This window comes from Vidua macroura, chromosome 1, assembly GCF_024509145.1.
Source record: "Vidua macroura isolate BioBank_ID:100142 chromosome 1, ASM2450914v1, whole genome shotgun sequence".
NCBI classification, from domain to species: Eukaryota; Metazoa; Chordata; class Aves; order Passeriformes; family Viduidae; genus Vidua; species Vidua macroura.
The window spans coordinates 134,535,477-134,556,834 of record NC_071571.1 but is presented as its reverse complement, the minus strand read 5'-3'; the positions used below and the strand labels follow the sequence as shown (position 1 = coordinate 134,556,834).

The 21,358-nt window shown below is 33.4% G+C and overlaps 1 protein-coding gene across 38 annotated transcripts in view; it reads right to left on the bottom strand.

The window, feature by feature from the left end:
• The window catches only part of RIMS2 (regulating synaptic membrane exocytosis 2), a 447,198-nt gene that overhangs the window by 98,970 nt on the left and 326,870 nt on the right, over positions 1–21,358 (bottom strand). For 9 of the 38 annotated variants that reach the window (XM_053972036.1, XM_053972077.1, XM_053972012.1 and 6 more), the window contains one exon: positions 8,761–8,793. The exons of 24 other annotated variants lie outside the window; for them this stretch is intronic. In XM_053972036.1, coding sequence (XP_053828011.1) covers positions 8,761–8,793 — 33 coding nt within the window. Of the gene's footprint in view, positions 1–8,760; positions 8,803–17,297; positions 17,388–21,358 lie in introns of all 38 variants that reach the window. 5 more of the 38 variants (XM_053972011.1, XM_053972006.1, XM_053972046.1 and 2 more) reach the window with 3 other exon arrangements.

The window sequence follows — 21,358 nt, the reverse complement described above, 5'->3', positions numbered from 1 at the left end:
TTTAAATAAGGCTTTTTTCATTCTTCTGAGTTGGCCTTTGGGCAGCCTGGCCTTACTATCTATGTGCGCTGTGGATAGTGCTAGGAAAATAGCAGAGAATGATAGCTTTGTTTGCTTTTCAACCTTTCAATATTTTTATTTTTCTTTTAGTTTTAAATTGCTGTTACCAATATAAAATCTACAAATACAGTGTCTTTTATTGTTGCATTACTTTCTAAAGCAGAAAGTAATTTGTTAGCAATATCACTGATCCAACATAAAGCACAATAGAGGAAAGTGAATTGAGTCATTAAAACACCCATGAGCTTGAGCTCAGAGAAAATGATGACATTTCTAGGTTGGTCCATATGCATAGTGAAAAGAAATCTTTACTTTGCCTAAATATCATCTTAATATAGAAATTTTATATAGGGTAATAATTTTTAAGACGCCTAGAAGTCCATTCATCCTTATGTCTAGATGTCTTTCAAACACGTATCTTTAAATAAATACATTGTCAAAATAAAGAAGTTTGAAACCTGTCCAATTTTCACTCATTCTTGTCTAGATATACAAAGTATATAGAAAAATATTTTCAAACCAGACCGTAGAAATTAATATAATAGTATTAGCAAACAAAAAAGTCTATTAGATTCTTGAATTTTAAATGTGTAATTGAAGTGCTGTGACAAATCTCTACAGTAGATACATTCTTTAGATTTTTTGTAGAAAGCTCAACACAGTGGATTCTACTCTTCAAACTGAGGTTTTGTATTTATTGTGAAGAGGTATCTGAAGAAGTACTAGAAAGGACTGAAGATGGAATTGAGAAAGACCTTACTTGGGTGGAAGCAGCAGAACTTTACAAATTTGATATTATCCATTTACCAAATAAAACAATATTAATGTCGCAGCAGCAAAGATCACTGCAGCTATGGGCCTATTCATCACGGCTAGAGGATTTCAGAGCAGGTTCAGGATGTTGATACTAAAGTAATTAATGCTTTTGTTTGTAATGTGTTCAAAACAAAAAAAGCTCTAAGGAGCCTTAATGTCTTGAAACTGCTGAAAACCCATAAATCACTATGAGATTATTTTAAAATGTCTCAAACTCAAAAATATGAGAAGACAAAGTCACTAGTCATTCCTAAAAAATATTGATCTGATTTTTTTATATATGACCAGTATCATCGCATTAGTCATTCTTTTTCTACTTACTTAATTTAACCTTGATTTACAAAGTGAAAAACATATATAGTGTCCTGTGGTGTAATGTTCTCAAATCAAGAACTAATTTTTTTTCAGAGCAATGTACTTTGGAGAAAAATAAATAAATGCTTTTATGAAGGAGATATTTCTGCACATTACAGAAAGCAACTGTATGTTTTCTGCTTGATCAGAACACAGATATATTTAAGTATATGGATGAAATATAGAAATGACCTATAGATCAAAATGCTAAACTATTCTCTCTCAAAACCTTCTTCTACCATCAGAGTAGACATTGTTATTATAATCACCACTGACATTTTATTTGGGAGTCATGTTCCCATCATCTAACTCCCTGTTTTTTCTAACTGGTCCTAATATATCTGAGAGATCTCTAACAATCTAATATATTTCTGGAAGATAAAATGAATAGAAAAGAGTACAACAGCCTCATTCAAGAGCAGAGTTGTCAAGAAATAAAACTGATCTAAAATGGCCTTGATTTTCTTGGAAATGCCTTAATGCAATGAGCTTTGCTCTTCTGATGGGTACCTGGCGGTGCCAGGGCCCCATCAGACTTCACTCATGTCACACCAAGAAGTCTCATGTAGCAGGGACTCCAAGTTCCTTGGAACACATGAGAGAATAGAATAACAGTTCCATAGAAGAAGCAGGATAGCAGATTTCTCCCTAGTCATAGATACTGATGGCAGTATTGAACAATTGCTCAAAAATTACTGACGGCAGCATTGAACAATTGCTCAAACTTGCTGGCTTCCTGGTGAAGATAAGGGGCAGCCTGATTCTTCAGCCTTAAGGTTACAATGGGGAGGTGCTGGGCTTCCCAGGGTTTCTCCCTTCTCTCACAACTGACTGCTCCAAACTCAAGGTTAGATCCTGGTTCTGTCTTGACCTTTCTCTTCTCACTCACCTGGGATCCAGGTGAATGATGAGATTGACATAAACTGAGCAGAGGCCTAAAATAAATCTTGACCTCCTTGCTTTGAATGAAAAAAATTGCAGCTTTCAGTGCTGGAGGATACGCATGTCATTGCAAAAGACAGATATGGAACTCCTTGTTTGTTTCTGATTTTAGGCATAAGATATGACAGTGACATAAAAGGTTTTATCCTTCTATTTTTCATATTTGCAGACACTTGATATCAGCAATATGACTAGGAATTTTATTTATACAGTGGATAAATTAGCTCCTCTACTTATGTGCCTTATTGAAAATTGAGTCTGATTTCTCAAGGTAGTCTAAATTATTAAATAACATTTTATTTTTAAAATTGAATATACATGTAGTACCCTAACTTTGGGTAAGTACTTCAAAAAATGCTAGCTGAATTTCTTACTAGAGATTTCTCTTGAAATGCCATTCATGAGAATATGGGAAAATCAATTCTATTCTGAAAAAGAAATCCCTAAAACAACATCACAAAATCATAGAATATTCTAAGCTGCAAGGGACCCATAAGGATCATTGAGTCCAACTCCTGGCCCTTTATAGGACAGCCCCAAGAGTTTCACCATGTGCCTGAGAGTATTGTCCAAAGACTTCTTGAACTCTGTCAGGCTTGGTGCTGTCACCCCTGGGGAGCCTGTTCCTGTGCCCAGTCACTCTTGGGTGAAGAACCTTTTTCCAGTATCCAACCTAAACCTCCCCTGACACAACTTCAGGCCATTCCTTCAGGTCCACAAAGAGAGATCAGTGTCTGCCTCTCCTCTTGCCCTCACAAGGAAGTTGTAGACTTCCACAAGGTCTTCCATTCAGTCTCCTCCAGGCTGAACAGACCAAGTCACCTCAGTCATTCCTTGTATGGCTTCTACTCAAGCCCCTCCACCATCCTCACAGCCCTATTATCAAATCAGACAAAGGAAAGAAGATTGTCTCCTAAAAGTAAATTGTAAAATGTAGAAGTATTTGCTTTGAATGTCAAAACTTGCCAGTTAAAGGTCTTGTACTCAAAGGATTACATTTCCTCCTGTTTGCTGAGCTATTAAATTCCAGGTCTACCTCTAAGGAATTAGCTCTAAATTTTGTCATTCTGGCTTTCAACAGTGTGAAAAATATAACTGCCTATCTGGTACAGGTCTAGCAAAGTACCAGATGCTGTGATATAAATGGTTACTGAACTTCACTCCAGGCCTTTATGTCCAATTTGCAGCAAATATTAAAAAAAGTACTGTTGCAGCAAACAAGTTCTTTCCAAGTCTGTGATCAACATCACAGTCTGAATGAAAATAATTAATGGTTGTTGAAGTGTTCTTCAACTTAATATTACTTATATATTCTTGATACTTAATATTACTGTTTAAATGTATCTTATTTCCCTTAAAAGGGCATGCTCAAAAGAAGACTATTTCAGGCAGCCAGCTTTCTAGCAGGGAACATGGCTTCACATTCCTGTTTTCTATTTGAGGATTGCTTGATGGCTTTTTGCTTTTTTTTTTTTTTTTTTCTTGTTGGTTTCAAGCTTGACACAGACACACTAAAGAAAAACTAAAACCCGGGGGACATTTCTCACCACTTAAATAAATTTTTATCACAATGCTAAAAGCATGTTAACAATGTTTCTTTGGATTATTTGCAGAATACATGGATATGTTTAGTACAATAACTGAATAAAATGGTGTGGTAATCTAAACAGGGAAGTTAAAGAATCTCTACAATCCTGGGTTTATAAATTGACAGGGTCAGCTAAGGTCTCCATTGTTAGGTATAGATCACTGCAGATGGTAAAGGACAAAGATCTTTTTAAACAAATTGGAAAGTTCTATTTTGTATATTTATTAAAGTGATGATTAGGGCTATGGCTAACCCTTTTTTATGCTGCCTAGATCCATTTCCATGGTGATTTTTGCAGGGTTGCTGGTGATGTTTTTCTGTGCCTCATACAAAGGTGTACACACACTTTGGTGACTTTCATAAAGTACTGATGTCTACATGGAAAAAACATGGAAGAAAGAAGTAGTAAGTCAAATATTAGCTAAAACATTCCATTTTGCTTCTCCCAAGAATCCTGGCACATCCTTCCTATATAAATGACATGAAATAGGATTTTGAAAGTGTGAAAGAAAAATGTCTGAGTAGGCCCTTATATTCTGTACTCATAAAAATCCATTCAGATCAGCCACACTACAAACTCTGCATTGTTTTCAGGAAAACCTGAGCACAGCCTTATTATAAAGCTTTCCAATAAATAAATAAATAAAGCTTTCCCGTTTGCCAAGCATGCTTCTCAGAGTTCCCACCACTGGTACACTCCACAGCATAACCACAGAGAATTTCACATTCTAAAACAGCCATTTCCAATCATAGGCATAAACATTTGGTAATAATTGGGCCTCTGCTTTCAGAAAGGCTAACAGGTATTAATAGAGATTCTTCAAGCATCAAAGAATGCAAGACATATTCATTAGCATCTCAATAACTAGAAACATACTCAAAGGTTTAACCAATGAACACAAAATCATCACCTGCATTTAGAACTCAGAATAGTTACAAATTAAACTACCAAACATTTTGCAAAATTATGCTGTCATTTTAAATTACATAATCTGATGGTTTTACTATTTTAGCTTCAGCAGACTGATCATCAGCCTTTATTTTTGTGGTTTAGTACAGATGGCTACTTTGGAAGTCTGGTTTCTGGATTTAATTCTAAACAAAATAAAAATAAGGACAAAGAGCTGCCCAGCCATCCAGTATGATACATCTATTACTATGTTAAGTACCTGTAGACTGAATTCAGAGTTTACAAAATTAGACTGAATTTGGAGTTTACCCTTTGGGTTTTGTTGACCAAATATAGATTTAGATGCTTTAAATTTCTCTTTCACAGTCTAGGGTATCTGATTTTAAATAAGCCTGTCAAACTAAATATCACAGAAGTGTTCAGAGATGCACAAGTAATTTAATCATATTTGTGCTAAAATCTTACAAATCCTACCCAGAAATGTTTTGTCAACATAAGGAAAATGGAAACAGAACAAGGCATCATCTTGTTCTATAAAGGAAAGTGTGTCACATAATACTGACTATAATAATAACTCAAAAGCAGAGGGTGTCATGTTCTGTTTATATGTGTATATCACAGAAGATTCACTTTTGGATAACTTGAAAAACTTCTCACAGTTCTGTAAGATAAGAATGAATTAAAAGACTTGTGCTCCTTGTGTTCTACTGCAGTTGATTTCTTAAACACTCTGACCTGTACCATTTTTGTCCTTGTTTTTTCCTACAGTAAATTTGCCACACCCTTTCACTGTTTGGCCCTCCACTCTCCAGGTCTATGAGCTCTTCCAATTTGGTCACTCACCCTCAGTAGGGTTTGTTAGTTTTTGTAGGCTTCATTTCCATCAATCACGTTATTACAAAGACACTTCATAATAAAGCACCAAAAAATGGTATTTCAAAGCCCTTGTCTATTTGAATTTCACTCTGAAAGTTAACAAAAACTCTAATCAAGCCTTTGTGTGCTCTTAACATGACAGTTTTACACCAGAAGCTGCAAAAAAGGACTTCAATATCTATTTCCATGCCTTTCATGGCCCTTTAGAAATGGAACAGTCCCCACTATCTTCTAACTTCCATCCACGTTAGAAAGTTTAGAATGCCTGGGCATCAGTATGTCACCCCTTCTCATCCTAGAATTAATTACTCAGCACTATTTCTTCTGTATGTGCACTGACTGCCTTTGTACTGGCATGGATTCACCTTTGCAATGTTTTGATGCTCATTTTTTGGGCAGTTACCTGAGTCATCTAGCTCAATTGTTGGAATTCTGAAGAATGTTCTCTGTATTTCATATGTTTGAAGAACACAGTAAGTATTATGTGCAATTGCCAGTAATTTTTGCCGCGATGATAACTGGTTGGTCTCACCCATCTTAGAGATGAAAATAAAGATATCTGTTTCTCACTAAGGCTCTTGGGCAGACAAGAGCTAGCTTCCACTTCTCCTGAATGGAAGTACTCTTCATGAAGACATGGGGATATGAACAGGAACACATCTTCTCAACAGTTTTCACAATATCTAAACCTATGAAACATATTAATTTGAAAAATACAAAAACCCTGCATCTCAAAGCAGGTTTGTGAAAATCCTGGATCACAAAGCTCCTCTTTCACCCAAGAAAAACAGGGTTTAATCATTAAGGATGCTATCAAGCTCTACTGCTGTCAGACAACAAAATTTATGTTAAAATACTTTTGCTGCTTATATTTCTGGACTTGTTTTGTGCTTGAAACATACAGCAAAAGATTTGCACACACTTTCATAAAATTTTTCAATAAAAAATTTAGATTTTTTTCAAGGAATAAAATTTTATTTTTTACAATTATAGATTATAATATCCAGAGAGAGGAAATTGCAATGTTTGTCTATCAGTACAATTGTAACATATTCAGATATTTAGCTTTCACAAGATTTCTTGGTCTAATAACAGCTCAAATCAATAGCTAATCCTCTGGAATACATGAATGTTTAGTCACATGAAAAATAAACCATGATAAATAAACTATGTGAAAACCATTTCCTAAGAAAATCTGTAAAGTGATAATACTAGATTCACATTTGTTAAAGTAATTTCTAAAGCAATGGGAAAACGCTTTATTCTAAAATATGCCGTTGAAATGAAATCCTTGTTTTTCAGCTGTGCTCCAAGTGCCTTGTACTGAAATGTGTAACCTAATTTGTTACAAGGGCAAACATGGAAGAGGATCTGTTTCAAATGTGCATCTGAAAATATCTTACTATACACACAGTAATTTTCTCCTGAGTTTAAGGGCAATAATAACAACTATTGCAACTGCAGAGCTGATCATGCTTTTGCATTTGTGTGTTAGACTATTAAATTCATCAGTGCCTAATATATTTACTTAACACTGTGAGCTAAGTAGTGTTTTGCAGAATTGCAATGTCAAAAAATTTAATAATACAGAGTATTACCTACTTATATATGTTCAAGAAACACAGGTAATGAAAATGTTTTTTTCTGACCATTTTAAGGTCTGATTTCTTCCAGCACTGAGAGAGATATGGACTGAATCCATATTCTGATTTAATATATTGATTCAATCAGTAACTCAGAGGAAGGTTTTTGAATAAAAATGCCTACAGCTTTTATTATGAAAAGACAGGAAATGGGTCACCCAATCTGCTAAGTCCATTTTTGAAATAAAAGTTATTCAGAATCACTGCATAGGAACTGGCAGTGAATTATAAGTACAAGGTAAGTAAGCTCAGTCTTTCGACAGCATAATTTATTAATTCCTAATAGTAGTGATTTACAAAAGAACAATTTCAGAAAACTCTGCCAATTATATTCCCTACCCATCCTCAACATTTTTTACCCTGTAATTTTAACAATTTCTATCTGGAGATTTGTTTAACATGAAAAACACAGCAAATAACATCTGCGAGATTCTGTAAAAATAATCTATGACTCTAATTAGGACAAGACCAGCACGAAAGGTAAAACTGAGCTCTGAAGAAGCCAGTCATAGTAGAGAAAAGACAAAAATGTTTCACTAAATATCAGCTAAGTTTAATGGACCAGTCAATGTACCCCAAAACTTCTCCAGATTTGCCAACCTAAATGGCATCCAAGTGGCTTCTCTAATTTCTTGGGATAATAGCAGAGAAACAAGAAATTAATTAAAGCTTTTACACAGTAATTGTAAAATTTGAACTTTATACCTGAATTTAATTTAATTAAATATGGGGAATTTTGCTGTTGTTCTACATACCACAACTGAACAAGCAGGGAAATGTGAACAAATATTGCATTTTCAGAGCTAGGATGCCTTGATAGATGTTAGTTCTCTGTCAGTAATATAAATTACATGGAAAATTCAATAAAATAGCAGCTTAAAATTTGTTGTGAAAGAAACCATAAGTAATGTACAATATGAAATAAAAACCTCATAAAAAATACAGCTAAGTGAGGACTCCAGTGTTCTGACTTCTTGCTCCCATACTATCATAAATTTTTGATTTGCACTTTTTGGCATGAGAAAAGAGCTTTTGTTCACTAAAGAATCTACTTCTAATTGAAACAGGTTTTATTCAAAAACCTAATTTTGAAATTCTAATGCATGAAATTTAACTTACTGAAATCATTCCGTTTTGAAATTATATCCTCGCAGAGTCAAAAAGAACTAATTATAGAAGAGTTTCCGCAGTTTTTGTAGCACTTTTCAAATGCATAGATAAACAAACTATATATTGTTTTCATGTGTTAGCTGGAACTTTAAAGGCTAATTTTCAGATTATTTGAAATGGGAAATAAGAACTGATATGATAGAAATCAAATCAGTTTAAAGTCTTAAGGTATAGCCTACTTGTCATCAGCTACCTGTCATCACTTTTTATAGAGTTCATAGTTTATAGGTAACAGAAATTACATAAGCGTCTTAAGCTAAAATTCTTACACCTTGACAATATTTTGCAAGTATATTGTGGGGGAAGAGAGGGAAAAGTATGTGAGGCGAGCTGAGATAAAATCTATAGAAAAGGTAAAATGAAAAAAAATAACACAGAGAAAAGCAGTAGAAGAGACAGACCTGAGTTTGTTCTCCTTGATGATTCCGCTTCTTCTGTGATCACATCGTGTAATGTACAGACATAGACAAAGGAGATGGGCGTGAGAGGATGTATTCAGAAGGTTAAAACTGACACTGAGGGAAAGGGCCAAAAATTGTTTTAGAGAGAAGTCTGCAGAGCAGAGTTAGTAAGTGGAGAAAAAAAAATAAATAAATAAAAGACACTAGAAGAAAAAAGAAAGCTGAGAAAGAAGTGGTTAAACTACTGTTGTTAGAAAAGAACAGCAAAGACAGAGTTAGTATAGAAGCTGAGGAAATAATAAAAGTTATAACTGACAGCAAAGTCAATCCCTGTAATGATGCTGAAGAAAAAGCTGGACAGTAAAAGGTATGTTAACTAGCATAAATACTTTTGTTCATGACTGTTCAATCTTTTGAAAGTTATCTACTTGAATGAAAATATTATTTTTCTCTTTCAAGTACTGAACACTCAGTTTAATGTTTAAGGGACTTGTATTGTTAGATTTTTCAATTATTAAATTATTGTAATTTATGCTGAACCAAACTTCAGATACCCAAAACAGAAAATAATTTTTTTTTTCTTTTTGCAAGTGTAGGTACAAGCTCAGACATTTCAGAATCCACATAACACACTCTGGAAAGGACTGCATTATTGTAATGCTCTGCCAAAGGCAAAATTATCAAGACCAAAATACAGAACGTGTGAAAAGAGAATGTATAGCTATTAAGTCTCATGGCCAGTTCAGGATACCTTTTCAGAACCAATGTTGGTCTCATCTCACAGAAGTCTAAGTTACTACAAATGCATGCAAGTCAAATGCCAAAGCAACAATCTCATTACTTACGTTATTACTTCACATTCAAAAGCACACTGCCATTTTAGACATGGAAAACGTCTGAGAGACAGTGCCATGCTATGTACTGAAAATCTATTTGTAGCAAAAGAATGGGAGGAATTCATCTCGAAAAGTAATAATAATTACAAAGAACTGTGAAGCCACTGTTGCTAGCAGAACAAATGCTTTCTCCCAAAAATCAACAGAAATAGAAAAAAAAAATCTATAAACTTGGCCTAATTTCAACATGCAGTTTTCTAATGAGTCACAAAACACTGCTCATAAATTAGTAACACTGAAGATACTAGATAAAGTCCAGAAAGTTTTACACACAACAAAAATATTGTAATTTTATCGGCATTTTACAGTCAATATCAATATACCACTGAAAAAATGCAAAATGAGAATAAGCAACATAAATCTGTAAAACAAAATTAAAGACAACACCAAATTTTATCTGATAACAATTGTCTTCTATACTTCAACAATTTTATATTATAGTGTTAGATTATATTTTAATCTACTATCAAATGCCAAGACTGTACCAAAATTATTGCAAAATCAAGCAGCTTGAAACATACATAATTAGAAATCATTTTAGGAAATTAAATTTGCTTACAGAATGAACACACATTAGAGTTATATATGAGATATATAGTGTGAAAGCATAGCAGCTGTCAGTTTTGACAAAGGTTGCTATGTCTTTGCATGTTAAAAAAACAATAGTGGAGTATAAATATTTTTTATCTGAGCAAGTACAAAGAATCCATTGGAAAAAATACAAATAAGCAAATAGAAAGATCTACTTCTCTGTGTCATGTTACACTCATACTAATATAACATAGCTATAATTGCTGTAAGTGCTAAATAAATAAATAAATCATTATTAGCACCACCAAAACACAGCTAAAAGTATTCAGAATGTTCTAAAGATATTTTCTATTACATATGTATAGCCCTGTAGTGAGCATTCCTACTATAGTAAAACCAGTTATTTGAAAGTCTCTACCAAGACCCCACTATCCTTGGTTTATTTTTTTTAATATCCATGAGAATGAGTAGCTTTGAGACATATACTGCAGTAAGAGAAATCCTTCTCTACAAATTTTCAAAGTATTGAATCACATTATTTCCAAACTTGGAATATGCCTGGTAACATAATGCAAGGTATTCTAGTAATGCCAGACAGACACAACTGAATAGCAAGGAAGTTCTCTTTGAATATTTTAGAATCAAATGACCAGTATTTGCATGCATATCAGTCACATATACCAATACTTTTCAAGAATAGCCTTTTTTTAAGTCCTCATGCAAAGTATTTATTATGAAAAAAAAATATTTACATATCAAAGTGGCAATCAAAAATCATTCTTAATTACAAATATTTTTCAGTTTTAGTTTTTACTTATCAAACATATGGGAAGAATAATTCTAATAGAAGCCAGAGGGGGAAAAAAGATAATAGTTGCTGTCTCACTGTGGATACCTGATCAACTGCTACCTCACCTGTTGAGATAAATGGATTATGATATTTTGGTATTTATTGTTGGAAATATTAAAGAAGCAGTAGAAATTGTGGCATGGTAATGCACCAACTTCTTTCAAATAATGATGTGAAGAAGAAAGTACTAACAGACTGATTAATTTAAAAACAGTACAACTTATGTGAATCACTTTTCCTCTTGATTAAGATGCCATGCCAAAAATCTCAGACAATAGTTTGAAAATTCTCTGTTTCTGTAGCTTTGAATCTACAAAATAATCTTTTTGATAGAAATATACTTAAATGCAAGAATAAAACAATGTCACCAATTCTATTAAATTTACATTACGTCAATAGTCAGTCTCCATTTGTAGTTATTGCTTTTTTGTGGAACTAGCATTTATTTGCATCAGTTGTTCATCTCAGTGTATGAGAGTATTATATATAAGGCTATTATATACAGATTTACAAACAAATTTAAATCTCAATAAATAAACATAAAAAGTTAGCAAAAACTTTAAGTCTGAAATGTGCCCAAAATAAGTACCATCTCTTTTATCATGCATTGACATAGAAGTGTTCATTGTAAGTAATGTCACCCATTGAAGAGAAGTGTTTGGGAACTCACAGTTCAAAAAAACTTTACATGGCAAGCACACCAAACTAAAATTCTTAAAGCAGCAGAGGACAGAGAGACATCAGTTAATTACTCTTTTTTTTTTTTTTTCCCTCAAGAGTTTTCTTAATTTCATTTTTATCTTTTCGTAAGAACCAAAGATCTTTCACTGCAAACAGAAACTCAGATTTGTAAAGTCTCATTTCTGGACACTCCTCATAAAATACAATCTGCAATAGCACAATCAAATAAGCATCATCTTAAAACACAGAAGAGACTCTAAGACAGAAATGCTCCATAGAGCCTGTATGTTCCATAAATTTTGTGTCATTAATCTGGATGAGACTAGACCTGAAGACTGATATAATACATTTAACTCTCAGGGAAGATATCCCCTGACACCACTCAAACTCTGCAATGCTAAGGATACATCTATACAAGAGAAGATAGAAAAGCTAAGAGTACAAATAATTGTTAGCAGAAGATTTAGATGAAAAGGCTATTTTACTACACTGGGATGTGAATAAAATCAGTATTAATTAATAGTCTTTAAAAGCATTAAGCCACAACTAGACACAGAGCCTGTCCCACACTACTGAACTTTTTTAATGAGGTTTCTCCCTCTTAGTTATAGTTCTTTACCTTAAAGCATAAACCTACACACAAAAAGTAGCATCTATATACTGGGTATATGATGACATTTTTACTGAAAAATACAGCAAGAAAATACAGGAAAGACTAAAGCAATACATTTAATTCTGCAATTACATAATGTAGATATATGTAATATACACTATATAAAAAACACAATAGGTAAAGACAGTAAGTATGAAAAATCTTACTCTTATCCAAAGACAAGGACAGTAGAGACAATGGTAGAAAATAACAGAGGAAGAAATTGTAAATATTCTCAGTATCATAAACTTTCTAATTCAAATTAAACCATGTAGATTGCATAACTTTTTCATAAGTCTCAATAGATAAAACAAGTGAAGAATCCAGAGACAGATTTTATTGTTTTGCTTCTCTGAATAAAGTTTATATGATAATTTTATAAGGGGGGAAAAGACAAAATAGTAACTCTTCAAAATATTAATGCAGTATAGTTACACATTGGATTGGAAATATTATGATTCCTGAAAAGGTAATTACCTCTCTCTCTCTCTGCCCTATAATTATTTTGCCTTTTCCCACCCATTTCTAACCATATATCCCTTTTCATAATTCTCAATCTCTCATACTGTCAATTCTGACTACAAACTTCTATTAAAATAAACACAATTTTGAATGATTTTTGACTACTCTTTTCACACTAGTCAATTGAATTCATGGTAAGAGATAAGCTGCAATTAGTTTTCATTACATAACATTAAATTTCTGAAGGTCTTTGTCTATGAAGTTGTCATGGCATAATCCTGCCCAGGAAAGAGACTTAAATGTTCCACACACAAAAATAAGCATGATTCCCTTTAAATTGAAAGTAAATCTATCCATCTAAAGACTTACCATTTGTAAGAATACATTACCTTTACATTTTCTGATGTGTTCAACCTACCCTTGCTATGATTTCTCTAAAACTTTGTTTTACTTCCATATTTTACAGAAATATGTCTTTCCCCAAAATAATTACAAGGACAACACTCAGTTTTTACTTAATTCCAGTCCAAGATTTATAAATCCATTTTAACTACCCTGTGTCCTTTTGTTCAATAATATTAATATATGTCAGCACTTTGTGACAGTTCTGCTCTTCAACTGCTCCTTGGAAATCAAAAGTTTCTGTGGCAAAGGTTGGATATTTGATGACACCGCAATGTGCTCAACAGCCAGTGATAATGAAACAGGATAGTTTCAGGTAATAGCCATCAAATCTACTGCCTCTCTGTAGGAAAAACATGGGAAAGCCAATACTGTTTTCTTCACTATCTTACAAAGGCAGTTTCTGCATTTTCACCTCTGGATGGAGACACAGGTTGCTAGACCATATTCAGCTTCCAATATTTTGGATCATGAGACAGGAAACAGAAGTGAGTATCTCTGCCATGGTACCCTAAACTATGTCCTTTTTCCATTTTAATTACCTTGAAGGGTTCAAAAGACACTAGTGATGATATTGATAAAAATTGCTTTAAAAAAAACAAAAGAATATCCTGCCTAGCCTTATCTGTATCAGTACAGGGCACATTCTCTACACACAACCTTCTTTTCCAACTTCTTCTTTGAAGGCCTCACATATAAAAATGCAAAACCACGTAAAAATGTTTGCCACAGCCTGCTGTACCTTTTTTTCTTTTATTTTCACTGACAAACAAAATCTGATTAGAGGTCCAGAGTTTTATTCACTTTCTTTCAAATACCATCTATTACAGCTCAGACACAATGGTGAGTGCTGAAGGTACTTAATAATCTCAGGTATGAACAAGTAACTGTTTCTCATGCTTTTTGATTTAGTGCTGTCCTAGAATGCAGTATTCTCTGACAGAGTGCTGACATCAGCTAAAGGAAGGGCACAGATTCAAAATATGGCTTGAATTTTTATGCTATGCTTACCTACGATTCTGCAGTTTTACCCTTCCAATCCTTCAAAATCTTTGCATAAATACAATTGAATCTGAAATATGCATAACACTAATTCTGCAAATTGCATCAGAACTTAGAGCTTAGACACTGTTAAAAAAAGAAAACACATTGATTTCTGCTATTCAGGAAGAGAAATCTTATCATCTTCTATTGCAGCAAAGTCTGCAACACAAGAACCATTTTGCTACATTATTTAATGACCTTCAATTGTCCTCCAACAAATTTGCTAATCCCATTTCTAGTCATGCATATTTATTCAATATTAATGCTTTACAAGGTACAGTATTACTGTTATTTTTCTGGGGCTTGAAATTATTTTTGTTAACTATTCATGCTTTTCTCCACAATTTGCTCACAGATCTCAGTTCTTCACTCATGGTACTCTTGTAATCAATGCCTCTTTGTTCCCCCAGGTTTTCTTAGCTATACTAATGCCATGGCACTGGTTAGGTTAAATTCTTAACTGACAAACTGCACTTAAAGACAGTATAAGCTTTTATAACAGGTCATATCAGAAAACTCATCAACAGATGAAAAGGCAATCAAAACAGGCAACTATGAGGTGTCCCTATTCCTTCTTGCCTCCATTGCATCCTCTGCATTCAGGGACTAAGTTTTAATAGTACCACTTCACTGTTTTCTGTGCAGACAGAATGTTTAAAGCATTCTCAGATGAAAGAAAGAGGATAAATCCCATATTGTAAGGCTTCAAGGAATTTGAAGCTTCCTTAGGTAGGTTCTGTCAGGCTGCATCACTGTTAGATCATGGTCACAGATATAATACAGCTCAGCGTCCAAATGTGAGTATAGTGTTATGGCACCTTCCTCTAGATGTTCTGACTGCTATGCCTTGAAAAATAACTGTTTGAAATGATACAGGGATGTCTACAGGGAACAGTAGTGTGCACACATAGCAGATTATGCCAGTCCTGGAAGTTGCATTACTCCACTCCTACCACTGAAGTACATAAAGCTTTTTGACAGATTCAGTTTGCAAAAGCATCTGAGGAATGTAGGGATGTGCCATTTGAGGCCCATTGCAGTTTGTTCAGAACCACCTCAGATGTTTCTTCCTCATGTATCAACATCCCATGCACAAGACATTACTAATAATGTAAATTAAAACAGAAGTTATGTTCTTATCAGGCCTCAGCCTTCACAGAAAGACTTAGGACTGTAAAGTGAAGAACACAACTTTTACATAACTTTGTGTCTATTCTAGACTTTGACAATTGAGACTGTGGCTTTTCAAACCAATTCTGAGTGGAGATCAGTGGTTTGGTTACAGACAGAAAAATAGATAAAAATCAGATAACTATCATTTTAATATACAGAACACCTGTAAAGTGAGAGCATTTTGTTGTTTATATTTGATTCTGATTTCTATTATTCTGACTGGTTTTGTCTTTCAATTATAAGATTTTACTCATGTTCCAAAATGTAGAATGCCCCAAGAATAGCCATCTAAAAAATATGTTACCTCTTTCTAAAATATGGAGATGGTGGCCCTAAAAGTACTGCCAATAACTATAAATAAATTATCTGTCTAAAACACAGTCCTAAGCTCACCTCAGCTGGGAGATGGAGTTAATGTTCCTACCCAGATATTACATAAGGGAAAAGTCAGGGCAGAGGCACTATTCTGATCAACTCTCCCTGGAAAGACAACAGAGCATATGTGTAGACATTGTATTTTGAATCTATCATGCAACAGTTAAAACAGCTGGAAAGGAAGATATATCACATTCTGATCCTGATTCTTATAAACAGTATTTGTTTTATCCTGTAACTTCTTCTGATGCATCAAAAAGTTGGGGAACAGGAAATGCAAGTGCACATCTGGACTTTTACAGCTAGGTTGTCGATTTCCTAGGTTAGAATCAAGACAGATTTTGCTGGTTTTCTTCAGTTCTGAGTCTTGCACTTTCAGCTGTACAATAGCTGAACTTCAGCAAAACACTTGGATATTATCAGTATTATATTATTATGTAGGTGAGATTACACTATTAATTTCGGAGGTGACATAGCCAGCCAACCTTATAAACTTTAATTTGTGTGACTGGGAGAAGGGCTGTTATTAGAGTGAGACAACTAATATGCCCAGTAGAGTTATTTGCAATACAAAATTAAACCAAGGTATTCTTGCAACTGAAAAATCCCATTCACTTGAGTAGATTGGATCAATCTTTAAATACAGGATGAAACCTGCAATATAAAGATCCCATTTCCCTTTCTTTTCCCTTCCCCTTTCTACTCCTCAAAGTGTATAAATTCTACTCCTTTGCAAGTGTATAAATTAATGTGATTAGGACCTTTTATTCTCTGATTATGAAGACAGAACAATACTATTATTATCATCATCATTATTATTACTAGGTTTACATTTTATTGCTATGCATTTGTAGGAACAAAGATAGTGGAATAATTGAACTTGCCATTTGGGGTGAAAGAAAGTTTATGACAGTTTTTAGTTTCAGAAGAAATGCATTCATGTACAGAATGGAGGAAAGAAGAGATTTTTTAGATTTGAGAATTTCCAAGTATGAAGATCTAAATTGCAGCTTATATAAAAAATTACACTGGAACATTATTTCTGCCATGTGTCATAGTGAAAGAAGGTTTCAGATTTAAGTCTGTAGAAGATGATTTTCCCACCATACATGCAGTAGATACCTTGGTTTGGTCAACTAAATAAGAATCAGCATAGATTATACTTGGATTCCTGAGGCTTGCACAAATATATTGTCATAACAAAATTCAAAACTAAAAAGCAAACTATGTCTAATATTGTGCCAGAACACCTCTTTTCTAAAGTATGCGCATTCTAACACAATTGTTTACAAAAGCAGATCTATTTTGGCTATTCTAAAACAGAACTATGTAATCTAAATGGTCTCTACATGCTAAATATTTCACACCAAACTGAAAAAATAAGGTACATAAAGCACACACGCATTACAAAAGCATGAAATGTGGTTTTATAGTCTCATGCTTTCATGTGGTTTTCCAAACCCTGACAAACCTGTCTCAGAATGGTGTTTCTTTTTCGGCAATGGTTTGTCATCAGTTATTGTACCATTCACCTTTTTCTGCTGGTCTTCCCATGTAACTTCTAGTGTAAATCAAAAAAAAAAATCAGAAATATTATGTAACTTACATTATAATACACCTAATATCATTTGGGACAACTTGATCTAAACAAATGTATTATCATTAGCAATAAAATTTAGATTAGTTCTTAGAAGCCTGAGGTGAAGAGAATTATTACACATCTTAAACATTCTGGAACAGCACATCTTATCCGAAACTTAGTATCTATGTAATTGTCAAGTATTCTGCTGTCTTTAATATTTAACAACTGATATAAAAACCAGGGGCTTGTTTACACAATAATTTGGCCCATTTTTAAAAGTTACTGTTCTACATTCTAGAGCTTCTTACATCATCATTATGTTTCTGTAAGTTATACAGGAAGTTAGAAATATTTTGGTTAAAAAGATTATGCAAAGATTTAATTAACAAAAATAACCAACCAAACCAAACAAATTAACAAACAAACAAGCAAACAAACAAAAAACCTGAACAAGCAACCATGCATGCCTAATTTAAGTTGAAAAAGTTTTTAACAATTAATTCCTAAGCCAAAACTAAGTCAGATTTATTTTCAAAATCTGGAGCTTGATTTAAATTAAGTTTTTAATTTGGACAGATTCAACTACTCAATAAGAACTCTTGCACCAATTATTCCTTTTTCTGAAACTGGAATTTCTGATGTAACTGCTCAGGAAAAGAGATATAGCTAGAAGCATATACACAGAACTACATTCTCTAGACTTGAGAGCTGTTAGCATTTTGAGGTTGTCAATTTTTTTTTTTTACATTTTTATTCTCTATCTTCTGACAAACTAGGTAGTTAGCATAAATATTATCAGTTTTAAACTCTTTGGAATCTCATGGCAAAACCAAATCTACACCAATTAACAAGAGAGATCCAATACTCCAAGCTCCATTTTTGCTTTGGGCTGTTAAGAATCTGCTTATTTTGCTTATCCTGTAAAGGGCGAAGTTCCTCACAACCATTGCCCACAGATGTTATCACTTTTACGGTCACAGAAATAGCCAGTGATGGTGAATAATATGACAAGTGTGGAAAACATTTTTAATCTTACCAATTCAAAGTAAACTGACGCAAAGTATTTTAGCCTATGACTTTACAATTATTTTCCTTTTTCAAGAAAACTGATGGATATCTAACATTTAAAATGTAAACATGTGAAAGTGTTATCTGTATGCATCCTGCACCCTTCTTCTCTGTGGCTGTTGCTGGTCCATGACAGGCTGCTGTCCTATAAAAGGCTGCTTTGATTTTTGAAATGGATGGAAATGTAGGTTTAAGTAAAATTGTCACTGTAATGATTTCGTGACACCACAGATATGCAAGGTGAAACAGACTCTATCATCTTTGAAGTACCATGTATGGTGAATACAAAATGAGAAATTTCAAACAGAACATTCTATTACTAAACCGTGGAAATAAAATCTTAATATGATTACTCCTAGCAAGAATGTGATTCTTTCTTTTTCTGTATGAATATACATAGTTCACAATAAAATATCTACTGATGTCATTTATCCTTTCTTTTTCTCAAATGAGTCCAGAAGTATCTTCTTAGCTAGCAAATCAAGAAACTCAATGACCTTAGTAAAAACTACTTTTTAATTTAAGGAATAGTTAGTCACTGCTAGGAAAAAAATACCATTAACTGTAATTCAGGTCAAATAGTGGAGATTGTACTTTGAATAAGATAAAAAGTAGGCATACAGTAATCTAAAGGAATTTTTAACTATATAAACAAATAATCTAAATACTGAAGAATATCAGGAAGTCCAGTGATTTCCATGCTATTTTAATGCAAATTTTAGAAGACTCTTTCACTCTCTTTCTCTCTTAGTCTAGGTCAGAGTCCTTTTCAGAGCTCCTGGTTTAGTTCTGAACCTAAAAACTGTAGTTGTCTCAGCCACCAAAATCACTTATAAAAAAGTTCCCTATCAAAAGAAAAGCTTTACTAAATCTTGATAATTCTTTGAGAGCTCAGTATCTAGAAAATAGTTAACCCTCTTGGTAACACTCTGTAATAACATTTGAACTGACAAGAGTGAGGAAATAAAAATCAAATAAAAATACAATCATTTGAATAAATAGTTTTGCCTCATGTTAACCTTAAAAAGAAAAACAACATTACAAAAAAGCAAGACAGGCTACTATATGTTTTTGAGGAAAGTCATAGCATGAACATGCAGACACTTCCAGAAAAGGTTCCAAATGACCTCTTTTCTATAGCTTCAGTTATATTTATGGCATATCAGCAAATTCAAATGGCTGTTTAATTTTATCAGCAGTTAAGTTCAACGTTTAGATTGAGTATATGGGGATGGCAGTACTCCAGATCAAGTGAAAACCTTCACTGACTTCTAGAATATTGCAAGAGTTTTACTAGTAATGGTTATTGTTTCAACTGAGAAATAAAAATAGGCATACCCATTGGATTTAACCAAATATTTGACCTTGTCTTCAACATTTTCTAATTTAATTTCCATTTCTATGTTTTACAAAGATGAGAAAAATATGTTTTAAGAAGAGCTTAAAGGACAGCTTTCTGTTTGGGAACTAGCATGAGATGCTAATGCTTATTCAAAGTGCCAAAATGTCAGTGTTGACATATACTCTCTGGTTAGACAAATAAGTTTAGTTAATAATGCACTTTACACAATGTAGTTTCTAAAATATCTTTTTTTCCCCAAGGCAAAGGCCACCATCTATTCCCTTGTTGTTTTAACCAAAGCCAACTCTGGTCAAATAGTAAATATTTTGAAAGAAACCATACATTTTCTAGATCATCACTATCCTGTTATCACTCTCACTTCCCATAACATAAACTTCATCCTGTCAGCTGTTGTGATAATCAGCTTTGACTTATGTATAAAGAGAGATGAAAAATTATTAAATATTTATACGAAAAGATCTTATATAGATTACATAAAATATGAGATTCTTGAGTCAGTATTTCAATCAGCTGGTGCACTTTTAAGGCTAAAAGGATTTGACAGGTGCCTGATGCAGATTTTTCCCACCAGTATGAAATGGACAATCTTTAGATGCAGTTGTTTCTTTAGACTGAGTTGCACCTTCCCCTGGGCACTGCACACCACAGTGAATAATGCAGCTGGGCTGACACTTGGTGTTGTGCCATTCCCTGTGAGAATGACACTCTCCTGTGCTGCCTGGGAGAGGGGGCATGGTGTGCTCCAGTACACAGTGTCAAGTACAACCTCAGCATTTCTTACACTTTTGTTTAAAATATTTAATATGAAAAATATTAAAAATGTGGAAATAATATATGAGAAGAATAGTTGCATATATATAGCTTTTCTGAATTTCTAACCATGCCAGCTTAGCACCAGGAACGTTGCAGTTGAATTGGAAATGATGCAGCAAACTGCAGAAGTACAAGATGATGCAGCAAAATACCAGATACTAATTATAAGGATTTTTCTAATGCTAATACTTGCCTCCTCCCTTCTTTTCTCAATACTACAAACAGTAATAGTATTTCTCACAACTACCCTTTACTTTAAACATTGTTATATATTTTCTCTTTTACTGGAATTTGTCTTTTTTTTTTAATTAAATCTATGTCAGCTTTTATCTTTTTTTCAGCACGTAACTTTTCTGGGAACCAATTATTATCAGTGTATTTCTAGTTTTAGACTTCATTAGGTTATCATAAAGTCTTCACTTTTTCATAAGGACATGCTTAATTTAGTCATCTTTTTCTGCAAATTAAAAGTATTCAGAACTTCTTTCTATTTTTAATTTTATATGAAGAATGTTCAGAAAGGAATTATGTTATTAATAATATATGTGACAACTACTGTAAAAATAAGTCAAAAGTGGATTTGGCTAGTGCTTCTTAAACCAATGCAGCACAATAAGTCATTAAAACTGTGGGATAAACTGTCAGAAGATGAGAAACTGTTTTGAATCATATACTCAAGATCTCAACTCGTGCATTAAGAATACAA